The 23,217-nt window shown below is 52.1% G+C and overlaps 1 protein-coding gene across 1 annotated transcript; it reads left to right on the plus strand.

The window, feature by feature from the left end:
• The first annotated feature begins 480 nt into the window (after window positions 1-480).
• Window positions 481-9,620, plus strand: LOC144733435 (homeobox protein GBX-2-like). Its single transcript, XM_078615348.1, has 2 exons — window positions 481-1,171; window positions 7,086-9,620. The coding sequence occupies exons 1-2, from the start codon at window positions 481-483 to the stop codon at window positions 7,718-7,720; spliced, it is 1,326 nt and encodes a 441-aa protein (XP_078471474.1). The 3' UTR covers window positions 7,721-9,620.
• The last annotated feature ends 13,597 nt before the right edge of the window (window positions 9,621-23,217 follow it).

Here is a 23,217-nt window from a genome sequence, read left to right on the forward strand (position 1 = left end):
TGACGGTCTTCGTCATTATAATGGTGGCTACGATTGTGATGATGATGATGACGGTGGTGGTGTGTCGGAAGAACCCGCGTCAACTCTACCCCATTTCAAACCAAGCTCCGCCCGCGTTCCCCCAGCACGCCAACAGGAGCTCGCTAATTGCGCGACGTCTGCTCCGCGCGTCCAATTGGAGGCGCGCGGGACGCGAGCCCGGAGCCGCACCTGTCACGACGTGAATGAGGGAGCGGCGCGGAATGAGCGGATGATGGATGACTTCCCGCGGGAGCGGCCCTTTAATTCATCCCTCCTACCCTACCCTCCCTCCCCTCCCATCCCACCCCGGCCACCACCACCAGCACTGCTACCCCACCATCCACACTCACACCCCCCTTTCCACCCTCCCCCCTTCTTCCACCCCCCCCCCCCCTGGCTCCCTGCTGAGCGCGCCTCCTCCTCTCCCTCCTCCTCCTTCTTCCACCGTCCCGAGGCGGCATGAGAGCGCGTGGGGAAAAGCAGCAGCGCGGACGAGGCGCGGCCGCAGAGCGGACGAGGACGCGGCACGAGCGGCAGCAGCACCACGGGCGTACGAGGCGCGCTAACGCAGCCGAGTCGGACGCGCGAAGGGACCCGCTCCGCCCTGTGCAGCAGCAGCAACAGCAGCAGCGGCAACAGCAGCAGCGGCAGCAGCAGGAGGAGGAGGAGCAGGAGGAGACGCGCGCAACGAGGATGATGCAGCGACCCTTGGGCGCCGCTTTCAGCATCGACGCCCTGATCGGCAACTCGCCGCCGCCGCAGCCGCACAGCGCCCGACCCTTTCTGTATGCGGGGTACCCGGTGTTCCTGCCCTACCGGCCCGTGGTCATCCCCACCCCGGCGCTGCCCCACACCGCCACGCTGCCCGCCGTGCCCACGCTCAACCCGCTGCCGCTGCCCAACAGCTTCTATGCGTCGCTGCCGCAGGGCCTGCCCACCGTGAGCCCGCTGCCCACGCTGCCCGGCGGGGAGGAGTGCGCCAAGGGTTACTCGGACGAGCTGCACGGCACGAAGCTGCCCCTGCAGCTGCAGGGGCACCGGTTCGGCCTCGATGTGCGGCGTGACGTGGGGGACGGGGAGCGGATACCGACGCCTGGTCGGGACCGCCACTCCGCGTTCCTGTGCCGGGACTCGAGGCTCGACTCCATCGGTGCGTCGCCGCGTTTCGCTTAATAAACGTCCTGCTGTGGCTTTGTTGCACGGAACGTCGGCGAGAGCGTGGGCGGTGGTTAGGGTGCTTCATGTGTGTGTGTGTACATCTGTGTCCGTGTATGTATTTTGTGTGTACTGGTGTGTGTGGGTACATCTGTGTTCGTGTATGTATTTTGTGTGTACTGGTGTGTGTGGGTACATCTGTGTTCGTGTATGTATTGTGTGTGTGTCGACTCGGCCTTAAATGAGTCCCTGATGCGGTTTGTAAACATCGGCCTTGGGGATACAAAGACGGACGGGCACGGTGCTGCTCACCCACCCCCTCGTGTGCTGTGCTGCTTTCATTTGTACTCCCTAACTGCGCTCTCCACATCAGATGTTGCAGGCTTACATGGGGGATAGTTGTCTTGTGTATACGTGTTCACTTATCCATAGGCACTGCTATGCAAGTGTACGTGTATGCTTGTGTTTGTGTGTCCGTACGCAGAGGTTATCCACGTGAGCAAGTGGATGTGTATACTGTGTGTGTAAGCACTTGTTAATGTGTCCGTGTGTACGCATGGGTTATCCGCGCGTGTGTAAAACACATTGTGTGCGCTTATGTGTCTCCGTTCTGTGTGTGCCCATGCAAGCGCATGTGTGCGCACGTGTGTGTGTGTGTGTGTCTCGTGTTGTATATGAACACGTGCGTCTGTCTTTGAGTGCGTCCGGTCAGAGCTTGTAGCCTACCACTCTGATTAGTATTGTTATTATTATTATTGAAATCTCGTTTCCGGTGGCATAATCACCTAACCCGCAGATGACCGGCGCGTGTTCATAGAGCTCTCTTATAGTCACTGTCTAGTAGAGGTGTTGAAGCAATAAAAAAAAACACAACAACAGCAGCGCCAACTTGCAAGAACGGCACGCGTGGTTGCTTCTCGTGGTTGTGTTCCTCTCGGTGTCGGCTAAACACCGCCCCCCCCCGCCCCCTACCCCCACCTCGTGGTGTTTACGTTCAATTCACCGCTTGTAGACGTCAACAATGGACCCGACTAGCGGGTTGACAAATGCTCCCGGTTTCTTCCGTTCGAACATTTCCCCCCAAAACGTTGCCGAGGCTCCCATCAACAACAATGGGGGGATGGAGGGGGGTAGTGGGAGGGTAGTGGGGGGGTAGGGGGGCGATCAAATCGTCAAGACCATGGGGCAGGGTTGGGCAACCTGCGGCTCTTGAAGGGACCACCTCGGGACTTTGTTCATTTCGGACCCACCGTCTCGTATTCACACGAATCGCCGCTCTTGAAATGTTGAATTTGTAAAAAAAAATGTTTTACTACCGAATTGGAAAGAAACTAAAATGTTCGTCTCTTCTTGTTATTTTGATGGCCCCATCCCTGACCATGTGTTAATATCACCCCGGTTTCGTCACGGCGTGAATGCGAGCCGTTAAACGCGGGGGTTTTGTTGCTGTCTATCTAAAGCCGGGGGGGGGGGGGTGTTAGACCCATCACGTCAAGAGTGGCCTCCCATCGATCCATGGTTGCAAGTTTGAGTGTCACCCCCGCCCCCCTGTACGCTGTCTACTGTATTGCCTTACTCCTGTGTAGCAGGTGTTCGCCGTGGTGCTGTTACAGCTCTCACCGTCGATGTGAGCGTCTCGAGTCTTTACCGCCCGTTGTTCGGCATTGATGGTCCGACGTTTCGCTCCGCGTTCCGGGAACTTCTTATTCAAGACGTGGAGCGAAACGTCGGACATCACGGCGAACAATACAACCAGAAATCAACACACACACATCAGGGAGCTAAGTGTGAGTGTCTCTACTGTTTGAAGTGGGCGCCGCGGTGGCTAGGAGATGTTAACTACTTCGCCTGGTATACAGGAGGTCGTGAGTTTGATCCCGACCCTGACACCGGCTCTATATTTGGAGTTCGCATGTCTCTCTCTCTCTCCGCGTGGTCGCGTTGCGTTTCGAGTGTTTGGCCGCGATACATTTCCACGTGATAAGCCACTTCGTAGAGCTGTCATTTGTGGCGAGGTCGCCTTTGAAAAGAGCTTCATAGCTCAGTGGGCCTTACCTCGTAAAATATATTTTATTATTATTTATTATTTTTAGCTTCCAATGTAGCGAGATAACAAATAACTCTGTAGTTGACGCAACAGCTAATGTGTGTACGAGTGCCATTGAGGGCTTGGTTCGTGCTCTGTGCGGACGAGACACGGTTCTGTCACGGCGTCAATTGACGCACGTGCGGTGGTGTTATCATCACTTTGGGTCGTCTATTTGGTGCCACGGTGTTGTTGATGATGTTGTTATTGCAGCGTCTACTACATCCACTGACTGAGCGCATGTTGGAGATCATTCAGCACACTCTAATGACCATGTTGCATCGGTAACTAACAAGTTGACGCTATGATCAAATGGTCATCGCCCGAAACGGTTGCCTATGTATACATGTTGTTCTTTTGGGGGCAATGTTTTTGACGAATGTGAGATTTTTGGATTGTTGTTGCTTGAACAGCAGCAACGGCATCACCAACTGATGTGTTTTATATCTGTGCCACATCTGGTTCCATCGTGTGCATCGCTGCCGCATATAGCGATGCATGTACGCTACGTTATAAAATGTAAACATTCAATGTTTACATGGTGTGTGCGGTTGCGAGTAAGATAAATCTCACTATACAGGCGGAATTTGCGGCATTAGGCAATTGAGTTTGTAAATAATGCGAAAGTGCTTTATATTTATATCTCAATAGTAATGTACAAACCTTTATTAATCCATTCTTGGATGAACACTTCCCAAAGCCGCGCCGGGTATGTGGGTTATTTGATCGTGCTTCATCACCTTGGTGAGTGAGTGAGGTTTTGGCGAAGGCCAAGGTCCTGGTCAAATATTACTTGCCGCGGATGTTTTAGCCGTGGTTGGGAATCCAACTTGTGGTTGGCCGGTCTCATAGTCAACAACTACACCACTGCTCTACTCCATTCTAAATACTTGTATTAAACTGAGAACAGATTTGACGTTTAGACCGTGAGTTGACATCCTTACTGCATCGATTTGTGTGCCAGGTTACTTTTGACAAAGACTTGTTGTATAGCAACTAAACTTTGTTCCATTTTACCAAGTAAGGCCCACTGAGATACACAGCTCTTTTTTCAAAAACGACGTGGCCTCAAATGAAAGCGCAACGAAGTGGCTTATCATTCTGTGGAAATTCATAGCAGCCAAATACTCTAAATGCGTGTTTCTGAATGTGGAGGGGAAAAAACCGAAGGACCCGGAGAAATGTTTAAGCAACCAGGAGAGAGAGAGACAGAGATACCGTCAACTCCAAATATACAACAGCAGGCGTCAGGGTCGGGATCGAACGCCACGACCTCCTGTATACCAGGCGAGGGAGATAACATCTCGCCACCACGGCGCTTTCCCTGCCTGGTTTACATGTAGGATATCTGTCTCTATATATATACACACACATATATACACACACATGCAACACGCATGCAGCGCTTGTCCGCTTTATCCCGTGTAGGATGTTCCCAAGTCGTCTTTAGGTCGCTCTGTGTTTACCGCATTCAATTCAAACGCTGTGGGGTCGCTTTGTTGAGCGCCGAGTGGTTATTTTGCGACTCAAGGGAGAAATTTAAATTTTGCTAAACAAAAATAATGTTTTTTTACCAACCCGCGTGAAAGTGTCTCTTGCGTTACTCAACGTTCAGAAATGAGACGCAAAAGGCAACGGCAGTAGATGTCACACAACTTCAACAGCAGCAGCAGCAACAACAGAAGCCCTCAATAAAGTGGCCGCGTTTGACTCGTGCAATTAACTGTGATTTAATAGATAATTGTGCGACTTGAATTTTAGCGTTACAAAACTCCTCATTGTCTACAGAAAGAACAACTTTACTCTCAAGGGGTCAAAGTTGTTGCTGCTATTGTTGTTGTTGTGTGTACATGTATGTGTGTGAATGACTGTCTTATACAATAAACCCCCTCGTGTGCCGTGTGGGCCTCCATAAGTGCTCGCTTAACAGCACTTACCCCAAGATTATGTCAAATATATACAGAGGGGTTCTTTGTCTTTGTTATTCTACATCCACAGTGGTCGCGTGGGTTTTGTTTTAACGGTAGATGGTATTTGCACTTTTCTAATATCCACCACAGCGATGTGTGTGTGTGTATATCTGTGTTTGTGTGTCTTTATTGTCGCGGTTAACGCGCTGCGCAATGAACCGGACCACCCGAGTTCGATTCCCCCTCGAGGCCAACAGCAGTGATGATGATCTGAACCAGTCCTGGGCCTCCCCTTAGTCGGCTTAGCCTCAAATGAGTACATTGTGCAACCTGTAAAACATCGCCACTAGGGAAACAAAGGCGGCCGGGCGTGGTGCTGGCTATCCACCCCCTCGTGTGCCGTGCACGGCTCTCTTAGGTGCTCGCTAACAGCACTTGCCCCAACAGTCTGTTAAGGCTACACGGGAGGCCTTTGTGCTATATCTGTTTTCCCGTGTTTGTGTGTGCGTGTGTGTTTTTCATTACGGCATAGTTAATACAATGCAACTGCCTGTTTGTGTGTGTGGTGGTAGAGGTTAAATCATTCATATTCATTTACGATGGGTTTTTTTAAAAATACACATCTATTTTACTGTCTGCATGTTTTTGTTTCTGTGTATAGGTATATATGCGTGTGTATGTCTACCGATGTTCTAGTAACCAGTGGCGGGTTAGGGCTTCTTTCTTTCGGCTTTCACATCACACTCCACGGAAGACGAACGAATTTGGCTGACGATGAGGCTTGTATATCGTTACACAATGACACAATTTACAACGTCAGGCTGGCCTTGACCTAATCAGCGAAATCAATCACCGCCAGGCCCTCCACTATGGTGGTACAATTCAACAATTTTTATTTTCAGATTTTTAATTATATACAAACAAATTCAGATTTCTATCCCATCTAGAGCATCATTCAAGCTCACACCAGACACCAATGTCTACGTATGCCAGCTATTTGATTGTAGATATGTATTGTTCGAAGACATATATTGGATCTGTTTTAATAATACGATGAGTTATATATGTTTGTGTTTACGTGTGTGCATATGTATATATATATAAAATGTATCGTTGTACTTGAGTGCGCGCGTGTGCTTTAACTTACAGCGGCGACGTGATCCGCGTACCGCGCTATTGTACGAGCCAAAACACTCGGGTTCAATTCCCAATCACGGCCAACACGAGCGGCAGCTGTTAACCGAACCAATCATGTGTCTCCGTTAGTGAGACATCATCGAATAAGTGGCGCAGTGCGTAAACATCAGGACTGGGGGGGGGGGGTTACTAAAGCAGCGGTGATGGCCAAAACCACACGCACGTGTGTGTGTTGAACTTCTTTCGCCCACCGTTCGTAGCCAACCGTGATCATCGGGGGTGCAGGGGAAGGACATTGCCTCACTTGATGCAGCTAATTCGGCTGTGATGGTCCCACCTGATGACGGAGACTTGTGTTGCCTCCGAAACGTCGTGATTTTTGTTTTTATTTTATTTTATTTTCATTAATTTTGATGTTTTACCTACGTGACTTTACCGAAAAAAAAACCTAAGAATATGATTCCTTGCAGTCACGAAAGCTTCAAATCTAGAATGAAGGACAGCGACCTCAACACAACAAACCCGCACCGAGCCAGCCTTTTGCTTCGTTGTAACCGCGGCGTGCACAAAGCGGAACTCTCTTCTGTGTCTCCCGCACACAAACACAACTCCGTTGGTTCCCTCTGCTTGACAGACCAATGCCATGCGTGTGGCATTCCCCCTAAGCACGCACCAATGAGTGTATCTACTACACCTTGGAGGGGGAGGGGGGGGTTCCTTTGCCTTGTGTCCCCCCTAGCGCCTTATCGACACTAACGCGTGTTCCGCGCGCGCAGTGAACGTGAACTCTGACGATGACTCGGTGGACCCGGGCTGCGGCGATCGGCGGGGCAAAGACGACTCGTCCTGCGGCGACAGCGACCCCGACTTCAGCGCAGCCGAGGACCACGCGACCCCGCTCGGCTACGCGCGACCCGACAGCCGCGCCACGTCGCCCTCCGACTGCGGGGGCGACCTCCTGCAGCAGAGGCGGGACGCGCTCAAGGCAGCCGCCGCCGCCGCCGCTGGGCTCTCGGGGGCCGTGGGGACGGGACCGCCGGGTTCCGTGGGGCTCGGAGCCGGGGGTCTCTCGACCGGAGCCGCCGGGGTCGCGGGCAAGAGCCGGCGGCGGCGCACGGCGTTCACGAGCGAGCAGCTGCTGGAGCTGGAGAAGGAGTTCCACTGCAAGAAGTACCTGTCGCTCACGGAGCGCTCGCACATCGCGCACGCGCTGCGTCTCAGCGAGGTGCAGGTGAAGATCTGGTTCCAGAACCGGCGCGCCAAGTGGAAGCGCGTCAAGGCGGGGAACGTGAGCGCGCGGGCCGGCGAGCCGGCGCGCAACCCCAAGCTCGTGGTGCCCATCCCCGTGCACGTGACGCGCTTCGCGGTGCGCGGGCAGCACCAGGCCGGGGATCACGGGGCCAGGCCGTGACGGTCATGGCAGGGCCCGGCGAGAGGGGGAGAGAGGCACGAGGTGGTAGGGGTTGGCCGGATTCCCCCGGGGGACACGATTTTCTACCGGAGTTGTTGTTGTTGTTGTTACTCGCGTAATGGTGATGATGATCGACCCCCTCAACATCACGATTGCTACTGCCACCCGTTATTATCGCTGCCACTGTTATTGTGTCCACGGCCACAATCAGCATCGCTCTCATCATTCCCATCGCATTCGTATGACCGTCGTTATAACTATCTCCACGACCAAAGTCATCGTTACAAATACTAACAATTCCGTCATCACTACCACTGTCACTATCACTGCCATCGTAATCACAATCGCCACGATCACCGCCACCAACACGGCAACTAAGCACTTGCCCTTACAACCCTTGCCACGACTATCACAATCATTGCCATCAGCATCATAAATTTAACTGCTACTATTGCACGAAAACTACATTCTCCACTCCAACTACCAACATCCTCACCATAATCACCAACACAACTCCCCCATCCCTGTCACCCACCGTGATCTGCGCTACATTTCCACCCTCAACGCTTCCACCACCACCACCACCATCATCATCATCACTACCACCGCCATCATATCCATCACCACAACTCGCACAAGCGCCAACGTAACCACAATCATCCTCGCCACTGTCGCCACGTACCAACCTCGCCATCATTGCCACAACCACCACCACCGCGATTATTTCCGCCACGAGCAGCAGCAGCAGCGCGCTGAAGGAAGAGTGCGACTCGTAGGGACGGGATCGACCTTTCCCTTCTGCATGGCCGAGTTGTTTTATGATTTTTAAAGAAAGTCATAGATTTGCATTGAGAGTACTGTGTTAATAACACGAGCACAGCGGTGTGAAAATAACCGATACAACAACAGCAGCGGCAGCAACAGGAGGTCGTCACGTGAAGTCAAAGATGACCACCCGTGCCCAAAGAGGGTCTTTGTTCTGTTGTTGTGACGAGTAATCTTGTATCACGAGCGCGGACATCATCTCCGGTAAGAACTGAAACGTCGCAAGTGAAACGCGAGAAGACATGAGACTGAACGCGACAAAAAAACTTGAAATTGTAACGATTGCATCGCTTCCAGCGGTCGTGCTGCTATGAGAAAGCAGCTCCCCCCCCCCCCACGTGATGCGGTTGTTTCGGGTTGTACTACGTGTTGTTCGGCAAAGGTGTACCGACGCTTCGCACCACTTACGTGCTAGGAAGAATCTACATCAGTTCGTGAACGAGCTAAACTACTGAGACGGAGAGATAAGAAGTCGATCGATCGGCACATGCTCGGCAAGGTGGCAGAGACCTCGGGTGACGCCTCTGGGCTGACGGAACCAGGGTTGGTGGAACCCGGAAATTTGCGCGTCTTGGCCGGGCGCATGCGAACAGTGAAGTGCGCGAGTCAAGCCCGGGCCACGTGCGAGTTGACTCGGACCCATACTGAACATCTGTGACGAAGAAGAAGAAAAAAAAATGAGCTTCATTAGCTCATCGGATTCTTCCTGCTGTCTCAAGATTCTGAGCGAGCGTGCGAGCGAGCGGGCGGACTAACGCCTCTCACCAATGAAGGAACATTTGCACTGAACCGACTGCTTCTAAACATTCCGGGCGATTGAACGAAGCTCCGTGATTCTCGAGACTCGGCGCGGCAAGGCCATTATTGGCCCTTCTTGCTCGTGTGTGTATGTATATATATACATACACGCACGCTTAGTATATATACACAACAAATAAAACCCCGGGTTGTGTGTGGTGTACATATACAGTAATGCTGCTAGGTTAATTTACATCTAGCGGAGAAGACATAATTACGGATCGATAATGTGTGGATATGTAGCTGTAAACGTCGCCACAATTCCACTCCCTGCCCCCCAAACCCCCCCCCCCCACCCCACCCCCGGGCCCCCTTACCTCCGTGTTTGTTATATTGATCTCAGACGTCGCCTGCATGTAATAGCTGTTTGTAGACTTGTTCAATATTATTAAATGGTGGCCGCTTTGTGTGCCGTGACGCTAATCCTCCTCCACGCGACGTTGTCGACGATCGATCGCCTAAAGGTTTTTTTTGTGTGTGCGGTGCGCAACAAAAAAACAAAAAAAAGAGAAGAAAAAAAAACTGCGATTCAGCCGTGGCCGCGTCCGCGTAACGGGGAGTGGCGGGGACGAGGAAACCAGCGCCGATACGGCGTGTTGGGGGGTTGGGGGGGGGGGGGAAGAGTCTCTTCACGTCGCGTTAGGACAGCGCGTTGTGTTGAAGACGCGTGCGTCTCGCGTGCCAAACCAGGGGGGGGGGGGGCGCGCTCCGGAAAATATCGAGGGTGCGTGGGCCGAGTCAAAGCACCTGCATGCCGACAGAAGCAGACGTTCGCCACCAAGCGACGCTCGACGTCGACGCGGCGCGTGTGCCAGGCTAGGTGCACCGTGAGGCGCTTTGCTGCATGTACAACGACAGACATGCGCCACGCACACTGGGGGCCCCGCGTAACGGCCAATCGCGGCCCAGCGGTGACGCGCTCGCCACCTGTTGGGGACCTTCGCGGTTGTAACCAAGCGGCCGCCCCAGCTCATTGCTCGCGGGTGGAATAAATCGCAATGCGCGGCCCCGCCTGCCTCGCGGCAGGACCTTTCAAGGACGACTTTGCCCGGCGTCATTCGCAAGAGTGGGCCATTGGTTTCTTTTTTTTTGCCGTGAAGGTCCAAATTTGGCAAAATTCGAAAAGTGGCCCACAAATTACTCGATTACCAGGATTATTCCGATACATCGAAAACCCTCCAGGTCACTCTTGCAAATTAGACTATGATAGTTTCTTGAGTTTCTCACCCATTAATAGAAAATAAACTTGAAGCATATTTGCAGTAACATGCACACGCGCAGACGTAACGCTGTTCATCGTGTGTATACGGTACTTGTAGTGAGTGTACAGTACTTGTTGTATGTGTACAGTACTCGTATGTATAAAGTACTTGAAGAAAAGAAGACTCGATGTGAAATGAAAATTGCGCTCTTGTGTAGAACGATCGCGGCCTAACAACTTCGCGGTGTATAGATTGTATGTATGTACATTTCAAGTTGAAATAAATTATGTTTTTTTTTTCCTTCTTCCCGATAAAAAAAAGAACCCCGCAAAGTCACCGTGAATTCACGTAACGCGTCTGGCCTCCCATCGCCTTTGCTGGTCATCGGCAAGTGAATGTTACCTGTCATTGCGGCGAGATATATATACACACACACACACAGACAAGTAGATACATAGTAACACCTCGATTCACGTCTCCCCCTTTTATGTCGCAAATACGTCGTCACTTCATCAATGACACCGCTACCCGATATGCGTCGCCCTCAATCCCGCTACTTACGTCGCTGACAGCATCGCTCGTCCTCTCTCGTTATCCGTCGCCTCGTCAGCCCTTCGCCTCCACCACCCTCCCCTGTAAATCGCTTTTTGGATTTACGTCGTTTCGATATTCGTCGTCGCACATTTCAGGAACGCATCCCCCGACGTAAACCGGGGTGTATATGCATGTGTATCGTGCGAATGTCCACGTTGTAACGGGTGTGTAACGGATGCTGCAGGGGCGGCAGCAGCAGCAGCAGCATCCGTTAGTTCATCTCCACGCCGTCGTGATGCCTCGATGAACGAGCCATGAGCGTGCAGTGCACGGTCCAAGGCTCTCGGCCTTCCACTCGCGCTCCGTGGCAAAGGAATGCCCCAGCGACTCCCCACGGGCATTCAATTCCCCGAGCGCTTGTCAGTGTATTAATTCATTCACAGGACGTTCAACGTGCGTGAGTGTGTGCGAGTCCTCCTTCGTTCGTTCGTTCATTCATTGGCATGCAATATGCAGCGCGTGCCGTCAACTAGCGAGTGTTCCATTACCGGCCGCGTTTCTTTCATCTTTCATTCACCGACGGACGTGCAATGTTTGTGTCATGAATTAATTAACAGAAATTCTATGCCCACCACATGTCATCAATTAGCTCAGGGGCATCCAATGCCCCCCGCCCCCCCGCACCGCGTGTTATTTCATTCATTCCCTCTTACTTATAAAGGGCATTCAATGCCCAGCGCGTATAACCCAATGCTGCAATTCATTCGCGGCAACGGGATGTCCAGCGCTCATATGAACCCGCCGCCTGGTTATAATGATCGCATTAACTGCCAAGGCATTCAACGGCCGGACCAAGGCAATTCATTCACACCATTTAATTGTTAATTCACTACTCAAGGCACGTGCACCAACAAAAAAGGGGGTCATCATTGTTCGTGTGCCCGATCGTTCACGGCTCACAACTCGAAGATGATCAGTGACGGTGGAGGCAGCGAGAAGCATCGAGAGATATCGAGAGAGACTGCAGACACGAGACGAGCGACCGGGAGCGCGAGGAAGACCATCGGCCTTCACCCGCAGATTGTTCCACGCGCGCTTTCTAATTTTGACCGAATTGGCAACTTAAGTTGCAGGCGTGACTCGCTATCTCTCTGTCGGGTTGATCATCTGTATACAGTATACACAAAGACCACATTGCCTGAGAGGGGAGCGGTGGTGCAGTGGATTCGCGACACCCGGCTACGGCTGTAAATCAGAGACGACTGATATTTGTCAACCGATCCTGGGCCACCCGCAACGCCTCACCAACCCGCACTGGCCGCCGGGGTTAGAATCGGGTCAAACAACTCCCTCTACTCATGACCGACACAGCAGTGGATTGACAGAGGGCTGCAAGAGCACGTGTTATTTAATTAACACATTGACGTTAATTTCTAAACGCTGCCGAAAATTGTGGCATCCGCTCAAAAGTGGGGGCCTCATGGTGCACTATGCAATGGAATTGTGCGCCACGAAATTAAATTCGATATAAATAGTTCACACTTGGGATCCAATAGTAATAATGACGTTGCATTTGTTGTTTACGTGGTGAGTATTGCTGTGGTTGGTATTGTACTGTGCGTGTGTGTGTTTGTGTGTGGGAGGCGGTAGCGTAGCGGTTTGCGCGCTGCGCTACGAACTCGGCGACCCACATTCGATTCCCGCTCACGGCCAACACCAGCGACGATTATCTCAACCGGTGCTGTGCCTCCCGTGGGTCGACTCGGCCTTAAATGACTACCTGGTTGCGGTGTGTATACATCGTCGCGAGAGAGACAAAGGCGGCCGGGCGTGGTGGTGGCAACGTAGCCCCCCCCAATTGTGTGCCGTGCCGGCTTTTCATTAGGTGCTCGCTCACAGCACTTGCCTCAAAAGTCGGTGATGGTTACACGGGGGATCTTTATCTTGTTTGCGTGTTTAGTCCGCTGCGTGTATCCGCTAAGTTGAGTAAATTAGCCGGCGTCGTCTTATTGCATCACGACTTCCACATGGCAACGATAATTAAGCGCGGCTCCCCGAGTGCCATGCGTTCGCGTAGGGGCGCCGTAAATAGCCCACAAGGCATCGGGGCATTTATATACCGCGACAGGGATACGACAACGTACTCTGTGTGGGATACGTGTAAGACGTAGCAAAAGTAAATGGAACCTCCCGAAACTTGACGCCGTCATCTTACAAACGGTAAGACGATGCCGTGCACTGTTTGAATAGCACGAGTAGGAGTGGTCGACATTTGGACAGGGATTCCCTTCGCTTTATTCGGTAGTAGATGCGTTCCAAAAACAGAAAAGGGCGCACAAAGCTAAACCGCACGAGGAGACAGCTGCTTGCCGAGTAGCGCGCACAGTATACACACACACACAGTACACACTATACAATGTTGTCCCACGTTCGATCGCATAACCTCGTATCAGTGAAGTCAAATCTCATCGAGCGATTTTTCTTTTTTTTGTGTAGAAATAGGTTCGCCGCGTTTATGCGAAATCGCACAACAAACCGAACCCGCGTCAATGCGAGGGACACCTGTATCGCCTTGCAGGTAAAAAGAGAGCTCATTGGCCGAGATTCGAAGTCGAGGTCGCCGGGTTCATGCCGCGTTGTCGATAATGATCACCGTTCCATCTGCTCCACCCTTGCGTCCATTGGGACCAGATTTCGCTTTTTCAATGGAGACCCGGGTTTAAAGAGTTACAAAAGAAAACAAACACAACGAAATAAAAACACGAAACAAAAAGGCACACAAAGAGATCACACAGACACACTGAGAACTGTTCCAACTAATTAAGAATTAAAAATAAATAGTTTTAAAAAATCAATCGATGGTTTATTTCGGCTGAAGGCCCGTGACGCTGAGAAGCGAGTTTTCAGTGGCGGCCCGGATAAGAAGATAATACGAGGCGAACGTGCGCGCATGCAAATGTGACTTACCTTCTAAAATATTTGCTTTCACACGTGCCGAATACAGGACATCGCAGTACGATTACAGCAGAATGGGATCGAACAGCTGCTAGCTGCTGTAGCGTAGAGGCACTGCAAATCCGCGTGTGTTGAGGTGAGCGACATGCTACGTGCAGCGAGATCTGACACATTCGCTCCTGGCTTTTGAAAAGTGATACAAAAAAAGATGTGAAATGAGAGTCTGTGCGTGCGTACGAGTTCGACTCGGCAATCAAATGAGTACATGGTGCGGTGTTTAATCATCGCCACTAGGGAGACAAAGGCGGCTCGGCGTTGTTGCTGGCCACCCACATCCTCGTATGCCGTGCCGGCCTTCATAGGCGCTACTCGTTAACAGCACTTGCCACAAAAGTCTGTTGTGGCTATACGGAGGGTCTTTGTCTTGTGTTCGATGTCGGCTGCACCAGCCGTCTGCGCGCTGCGCTACGAACACAGCGAACCGAGTTCCATTCCAGCTTAACAACCAACATTAGCACGGTCGGCTACGTACGGTGCGAAAGAAGTTGCACATACATACAACCTTGGTGACTAATTTCTGAACCGGTCCTGCGCTTTCACTAGATTGACTCAGCTTGAAATGCGTACCTCGTACTCCGGGTTAACATCGCCACTGGAGAGACAAAGGCGGCCGGACGTGGTGTTGGCCACCCGCCCTCTCGTGTGCCGTGCCGGCCTTCATTAGGTGCTCGCTAAAAGCACTTGTCCCCAACAGTCTGTCAAGGCTATACGGGGGATCTTTGTATTTTGTTGTTGTTGTTGCAGGCTGCTCGCACGCGCTAACTCGCGGAGACCCCGAAAGTCGCTCTCAATAGCCGAGGGTAGAACAGTCAAAATGTCATTGGTTATCCGTTCTGTGCAACCGTTGAGATACCGCTATTAATGTAAAAGCACGACGCTCAACATCACCTGCATATATATGTGCAAACGTGCTTGATACCTCACAATGATTTCAAAACAACTACGAATGATACTACCGAAGAGGCACATGGAGCGAAACGTCGGACTTTATGCGGAACAACCTGAAAACGCATCGGAGATCGTCAGTTATCATGTTCATAGTCATAGTTTTCACGATGAAACATCAATTATATATTTTTTTAAAAACTAGTCTACGTATACACCAACATACGTAATCTCTAATGAATCAAATGGGCTCGATTCGCGTGTTCTGGGCCGATGTTTATTTTTCGTACGATTTTTTTGTATTTCAGCCAAAACATGTCTTGGTCTCGACGAAAATCGACTAAATCCGGCACGTTTCGGCTGTGTCGCCAACGCGTCCATCTCGTCCTCTTGTTACGCCGAACTGCTTTGCTTCAGTGCCGGATGAAGCTAGGGAGGGCCCTGTAACACATGTTATAAAGGGGCCCTAAATAAATAAAAACACACATTTAAACATATCCATTTTTAACATGCGTAGTAAAGTTATTGTATTTTTTTAATTTGCTATACAGCCAGATAATACGACACATCGCTAACCTTAAACACCCAGTCGTTCATAAAAGATGAAGGCAGTCTAGTACTATAGTAATAGAGCAAGTGCAGAATCACTGAACCGGAATTGATAGCTTGAAAGCATTTAGCGCGGGGCCCTTGAAAGTGCGGGGCCCGTAGCATATTGCTACTAAGATAATCCGGCACTGCTTTGCTTAACGATAAGCAGCGCGTAGATTCACAGGCTCTCAAACTCCAGCCCTCGCGACCCACCACCCACGCTCCGTCTTTCCGCGTTTACCAACGTACTCCCAATTCAACTACAATTTAACTCGTTCCGCGCCGCACGCGCCCGATGATTAGTAAACACGTCCCACGTGACCGTGCTGTATTTGAATGCGGAGTACGGTGGTCAACACGTAAAGACGGAGCCTGGGTGGTGGGTCGCGATGACTTGGGGTTGAGAAACCCTGGCGTAGAAATATCCCACGTCATCGCACTGCTGCTAACACGAGTAGCGTCGTATCATGCACACGATGTCGCCTTACTAAAATATATTAATCTATATTCTACTATTTAACAGGTTGCTCTGAACAACGCCCACAGCGATTTTTTTTCTCTCTCCAAAATATGCGTTCAATGTTATTATTATTATTACTGATTAACTACTACCCAGGGTTCAGTGTGTCTCTGTTTAGTTTCCGAGTCGCTGGTACATTTTGAGCAGAGGTGGCACGTGACCAACAGCCCAGTCGCCACAGTGCTCAGTTCGCGCGGTATACTGGATGGGGTGTGCCGGGGGTGGAATCGTATTTCCGGGTTGCCGACGTGACCCGACCAGTCTGAAACTAATCCTTGTCGTAAACGACAATAACAAAACTACCAATTTCGATTCTCCGTATTCTCCGAATTATAAAACGTACCCAACCTCCCCCAGCCTCCCCCCCCCCCCCAGCCTTACCTTATTTCAAATCAAATATCAGGGGGGGGGGGAGTTTGTCTTATCACCAGTGCGTGTGAGAGACCAAATTATAATTATACCGCATCTTTATTTACACGCATTTTTTTAGTTTTGTGGGGGGGGGGAGAAGGGGGGGATGGAAGGTGCGTCTTCTTTTTTTTTGTCTTCTTTTTTAAAATCTTCTTTACCGGAGCGTCTTATAATCCGAAGAATACGGTGAATGGTCTTTAAAGGGGGGGGGGGACTAACGATCAAGGGCTCCCCGTGGCGAGGGTGCAGCTCGCAGGGGGGCTGCGCGATTGTAAAAAAAAAGCGCCGCGTTTAATCTGGCGAGGCGACGGAGCTCCGAGCGCGTCTATAATCAGCGTCGTGCGTTAATTCGCCAGCCTAATGAGTCAAATCAAGCGCTCGGATCAAACCGCGAATGGCTTTCGCGGCGGCTGTAATCAAGGCGAGGTGTCGAGAGGGCGTGATTAATGAGGCCCGGGGGGAGGGTGCGGGGAATAAGGGGGTGGGGGTGGGGAGGTATTTGGTGGGGCTGGAGGGGGTGGAGGGGGGGGGATAGGAGAGGGGTGACGGGGAGATGGTGATGGTGGGGGTAGGGGAGGTATGGTGGGGTTGGGGGCTGGTGGGGGGTAACCGGAGGTGGTGGGGGCAACTTGGGGAATTGGTAGGGGGAGCTACACGAGACGTATAGCCCGTGTTCATCTCTCGCCGTCATTAGCTCGAACACACGTAGTGATGTATGGTGACCGAGCTGAGAATTGGAGTGCTTTAATTCGCCCGTTCAATTGATTCTAATTGTGTGTCCTCATAGCCGGAATGACTTCGTGGTGCCGTCTAATTAAAGGCCGCCGTTTTGTTCGCACGTCCGTCCGCACACATTGAAGCGATCCGCGCAGAGATGCACATCATAAGTATCACCCGGGGAGGGGGGGGGGGAGTGGGAGGGGGAGGGAGCATTGCTAATCCACTGCTGGATGAAGCCGCGAGCCGCCGCCATCCCTCGCGACGTAACGGTCCACCGATAGGAAACTCCCAACAAGGAGCCGATTGGTACTCGTGCCGTTGCGGGAACGTATTCGCGACCGTACCTGCGTGCGCGCTGGACCGCGCAATTAGGCGAATATCCTCGCACCAACCTGTCCTGGTTGGGGACGCGCTCCTCCCGTTGCAGCTGTCGGCGAAACCCACGCGAGAGCGAGCCACGCTGCGCTGGTCTTGGCTTGCGAATGCGTACAGCCGCATGTTTGCTACTGTCGATGGATTTAACGTTTGAACGGTGACGCTTGCTCGCACGGAGCGAGGACGGGGAAGGCGAACTCGCAGCGACAAGTTCCATCGCGCGCGCCTGCGTCCTCCTGATCGTGCACTCGGAGTCGGTAGCAACGTGCAGGAGACTTGAGTGATGATGGTCGTCATTATCAGGAGTAGTAGTAGCTATCAGCATCTTCATCACCTCGCAGTGCCTATCATCATCGGTGTCAGCATTAGCAGTCTTATCATCTTGTAACACCAACCCATCATAGTTTTTTTTGTTAAGGAGCAATCACCATCGGTTACAGCGAGAAACAACAGCGCCATCCCTGTCACCTGCACCAACAGTCATCGTCGCAATAATCGAAATCAATATCGACAGTTACAGCATAATTATTAAGCAGCGTTCGTCATCATGAGCAGTATCAATTATCGCAACAATTGTAACTACTCATCACTACCAGCTACAACAGAAATCATCATCATCAGCAGCAGCACCAATCACCATCGGTTATCAGCATGCGTCATCGTCTCCATCTTCCAGCAACATCATCATCAGCAACAACGTCACCGTAAAGCAGCAGCAGCAGCATCAACACAAGCGATAGCAGCAGCAGCAGCCGCAAGCGACAGCAGTGGCAATTAGAAGCGCTGTTGCAGCGCCACCGCCACCGCATCGAGGGACACGCCGAGATCGGAGGAGGGGGGGGGGATCAAACCCTCTCGGCCGTCCACCCCGCTGACACGCGCTAATCTCTTTGAACACGGGATTAGGGGAATCAATGAGCGCGTTATTCATTAAAGCTGTCAGTCACGGGCGCCGAGAATCAATGCGCGCGCGCGCGGGAGGGCCGGTCGCGTCACGCGCCTCCTCCGCCCGGCTGCGCTCGAGGCGGGCAGCGTTCGTTTGAATTCGCGACTCTGGGAGCAATTACACCGACTCACTTTGCTCCTTTGCGCGTCGCGTGCTCTCCAAAAGTGTGCCCGCTTGTGAGTTGTGGCTGTTGTAGAGCGCAAGTGCAGCGGGTTTTAGCGCGCCGCGCTACAGAACTCGGAAACCACCGGGGTTCCATTCCCCGCTCACGGTCAGTGCCAGTGACGATTATCTGAACCGGTGCTTTGGCCTCCCCGAGTTCGACTCAGCCTCAAATGAGTACCTGGTGCGGTGTGGAAAGATCGCTACTCGGGAGACAAAGGCGGTCGGGCGTGGTACTGGTCACCCACCCCGTCGTGTGCCGTGCCGGCCTTCATAGGTGCTCGCTAACAGCACTTGCCCCGACAATCTGTTAAGGCTATATGGGTGAAATTTGTCTTATATTGTGGTTGTGTCCTTCGAGTACGATCTGCGCTGACGGACAACATCAGCGGCGGCAGCGGTATTTGAACGGTCAACGCGCTGCGTTACGAACCCGGCCTTCCGAATTCGACTTTCGCTCACTGCCAACACTCGCGACGATTATCTGAACCGGTCCTGGGCAACTCCTAGTTCGGAGGGGCAGAGTCATTACACACACACGCTGTGATAGTGCGCTTTAAAAGCACGGTGTTAAACACGGGGTAGGCGAGGTGACTTGGACACGGCAATTGGCCGCCAGCCGTCTCCAGCTAAACGGGTGAATCCCAGACTGTGGCTGTGGTGATGCCACGTGACACAGAGAGAGGGAGAAGGGGGCAACCATAGTCATCTATGCCTCGAGTTTTTTGGCTGGCTGCTGGCTGGGCTCCTCTCTACCCCAGCAATAACTGAATTGCCATTGGTTGCTGCGGGCTAGCTGGGTAACTGGCTGAGCGGAATTTTCCGTGCAACAAAGAAACAATGAATGAAATTGAAACGGCGGCGGGAGATTGTCGGAAGTCACGTAACAGATCGCGACATTGAAGAAGTGAGAGTAACGAATACGGAAAACTGACCACAGTTAATTTAAAATTGATCTAACCTTTCAATTTGTGCTTCTAATCGTGTAGTTCTTTGGCCAGAATATTCTTGAAATCCTAGAGAATGTCGACAAAAACCACCTCACAATACGTATTAGCTCGGCATTTTATTTCGTGAAAAGCAAATAACTCTTCGTGCTCCGAGTACAGGGGGGCTGTGACAAGAGTATGGACATGACAGCTGTCTCTTTATTTGTCGATGCAAAGCAACCCGTTTGTTCATGTTCAAGAAAGCGGAGTGATTTTTCTCGCTGAGTATGACACCAACGGTTCTTGTAAGGGCCATAAACGAACCTTTACGAATATATGAACTTTGCTGATCAATGTCGATGACTTGTTCGTACCGCGGCGCTCGAACCACTGTACTCCCGCTACCCACGACGAGATGACCACACACGCACGCACAGCTCGAATAACTCAACCTGGACCTCCTATTACTTCACGAGGGCCGGTTACGTGCTAATTAATTCGATAAGTTTGGCGATAAGAGAGTAAAGTGTCGGCTCGAATGGGCTTCCCGCTGCGCGCACTTCAAACTAATGAACTTCTCGCGCGCTGCCCACGCGGGGCACCCTCTCGCCACTCTCTCTCACCTCTTCACATCTCACCTCTTCACCACCCCGCACTCTCCGCCTGCACGGGCGCAGAGGCATCGTCGGAGCGCACACTCGCGTCGTTCCTTGAAGACGACACGGCGGACTGCCGGAGAGCCGAGTCTGGCCCGAGCAGTCCCCACCGTTAATTCGCGCCACTTATTCGTCGACGGCTGCTTTGTCCACATCTGGGCGAGTAGTTGCGCGATAATGAAATTGAACGGCGTTCTTTTTTTTTTCTTTGGAGGAGGAGGAGTGTTACGACCAACCACAGTTCGCAAACGTTTCGCGCGAAGAAAGAAAAATGCGTCGTGACAAATCGCGGAGCGGTTTTGATGCCTAGTAGAGGTGTTTTTTTTTTGGGGGGGGGGGGGAAGGTTAGATCGCGTAAATATATAAATGTGTCGTTAAACCCGCCACCACCCGACACAGCCAATTAGCAAGGTTTGTCACGTAACCAGAACATGCCAATTGATGCTGAATGGTCGACGCGCGTCTCTCCAGCGGCTGCCGCCCCAACAGCCTCGCAACTCGGTTGCAGTCTCGACGTCCACACACGAGCGATTCGGTTGCATGCAACCAAGTCGCGCAACAAATCGCCCAGGTGCTGGACGCAGCGACGCCGCAAAGCCGGCGTTTCTCAAGCCCCCAGCCCTTGCATTGCGACTCCCTCCACAGGTGCGTGCACCTGTGTGGTGCAACGGATAGCAGCAGCAGCAGCACACTGGAATTGCAATGCACAGGTCGTCGGTACGATTCCATCTCGGCAGTTGAAACAATGCTGCAAGTTTCTTACATCGCCCCGACTCTGCCTTCCCAGCAGCGTAAGAGGCCGCCCATAAATGACGTCACGCAATTTTGGACGATTTTTTACCCCCCCCCCCCCCTTTCGTCACACGGCGTCACAAAAAGTCAAACCCCCCCTCAAATATGACGTCACAAAGCTCTGCCCCCCCCAAAAATAAAACATACTTCAAATCGCTTCAAACTATTGTCATTGTAGTGCGTATTTAATGTGGCGCTGCACTCTGATGTTGTAGGAGAAAACATTTACTAAAAAGTATAATTAAGCAGAACGTGTTGCCTATATTTTTTTAAAGTTGCGCATTTTGATGTGACGTCACATTTCTCAACCCCCCCCCCCCCTCGTCACACATCGTCACAAATGTCTGACCAACCCCCCCCGCCCAGGTGCGTGACGTCATATATGGACGGCCCCTAAACAGTCAGCCGACCGGCAGGCCCGCGTGTGTTGAGGTGCACTACTCCCACCTCTTCGAAGATATCTGGCGAGCGTGGAAGAGTAGGCCAAAATTATCTGCTGCAGGGGTGTTCTCCAGAGCTCCATCTAGTGGAGGCCCTTCCACCAGCAGCGGCTTGAGCCAGCAATTGCAGGGCTCCACCTTTACCTGTACTCGTCGCACTCTCAGCAATTACACGCGAGCGCGTTTTGCACGCGCAGTCGTAATTGCCTCCTCTCGCGAAAGGAAATCGTTTTTAGATGATCGTGTAAGTATAGTTTCCAAATCTTAGTGGTTTTCAATTGAGTTCGTTATTTCTTTTCATTTCATTTTCCCGCGGAATTCATCACTTTTCTTCCACATTACGCGGTCTAATGACGTGGGTGCGATAAATTATTCAGCTCTCCTCCAAGCCGCGGAAACCACGGCCGATCTCAGCGAACCCAATAGAAGAAACCCGCTCCAGTCCTGCGTCCGTATGGTGTTCAACACAACGATGGTGGTGGTGGCGACCAGTCCACGTGGAGATTGACACGGAGGTCCACAGCCCCCTCCCCTATCCACCCAGCTGCAGCCAATGGGACAATGCGCTTCGTGCGCTCTGAACGGAGCAGGTAGTAATGTGAACCGCGACGTCGAGTTTCCCCATTTGCAGTTGAGGGTTTCCCAACAAATCCAAATCCTCGCCAACCTCCGCACTGCGTCTCTTCACTTGCACCAGTCTCCTGCCGTCGCGTCGTAAACACGTTGCACGCGCCCGATGATTGACAAACGCGTTCCAAGTGACGCAGAGAGCGCTCGGTTTGAGCTAAAAGACAGATCCCGTGCACGCGCGTTGCAAACCCGATGAGCTCGGTTGGCTACGTACGATGCGAAAGAAATTCAACATACATCCATGTGGGTGCGTATGTCCGTTCCACCTGACGGTCGAGAGCTCTGACTCAAATGAAGAGATACCACGCGCGCGTGCGCGTGTGTGCGCGCGTGTGTGCGTGTGTGCGTCCCGTGTGACGCAGAGGAACGCTGATGTAAAAGTAAGTTCCTCTTCAATGTTCCAGGCCGCTGTGGTTACGCAACACCTGTGACCCAGCACCGTGGGAGCGAGGATTGGTGGATCACACGAATGTTTTGAAACTCCCTTCCCGTGGGCGTTCAGTCGCCTGCCATATCCCAGTTTGCCAGAAGAAGCCGTCAAATCAACACGTCTGTGTTGGGACAGCGCGGAGTTTCTCTGCGTGCTCCAAATTCCTCCCACATATACGATAATACCTTAACAGATAGAGGACCGCAGAGCTTGCGGGCCGGGGGGGGGGGGACGATTTGGATCCGGCTCAGCACCTTGCTGCCTCCCCACTTGTCCGTGGTTCCGCCTCGCGTCTCCGAGTCTCCATCCTCGAGAGTGAGCGAACACTAACTTGAATCCGTTGTGAATTTCAATCCGCATTTGCCGATCGGCAGACGCGTGCAGCGCCCACCAGATGAGTTTGGTGGACGCGGAAAGCCACACGGGAGCGATGTCGCCTCGGCACCGTGTGCTGGGCGCCTCCGACGTTGACGGAAACGGCGGCTGCGGCGGTGTGAAGCGTAAGAACGAGTCCGTGACATATCGAGGGATAGAGATTGTGATTTTAATAAACACAATAGACAGGAAGGACAAGTTCAAAGGGCTCGCATAATGCACATGCATCATGTACGTTGACTCAGTAATCCCCCCCCCCCC

Source organism: Lampetra planeri, chromosome 2 (assembly GCF_965212315.1).
Source record: "Lampetra planeri chromosome 2, kcLamPlan1.2.h2, whole genome shotgun sequence".
NCBI lineage: Eukaryota > Metazoa > Chordata > Hyperoartia > Petromyzontiformes > Petromyzontidae > Lampetra > Lampetra planeri.

What these genes read in the sequence shown, in the direction of transcription:
- LOC144733435 (XM_078615348.1), top strand. Translation starts at nt 481, where the DNA reads ATGAGAGCGCGTGGGGAAAAGCAGCAGCGCGGACGAGGCGCGGCCGCA. An exon ending in CTCGAGGCTCGACTCCATCG is followed by an intron (nt 1,172 to 7,085) that starts GTGCGTCGCCGC and finishes CCGCGCGCGCAG; the next exon opens with TGAACGTGAACTCTGACGAT.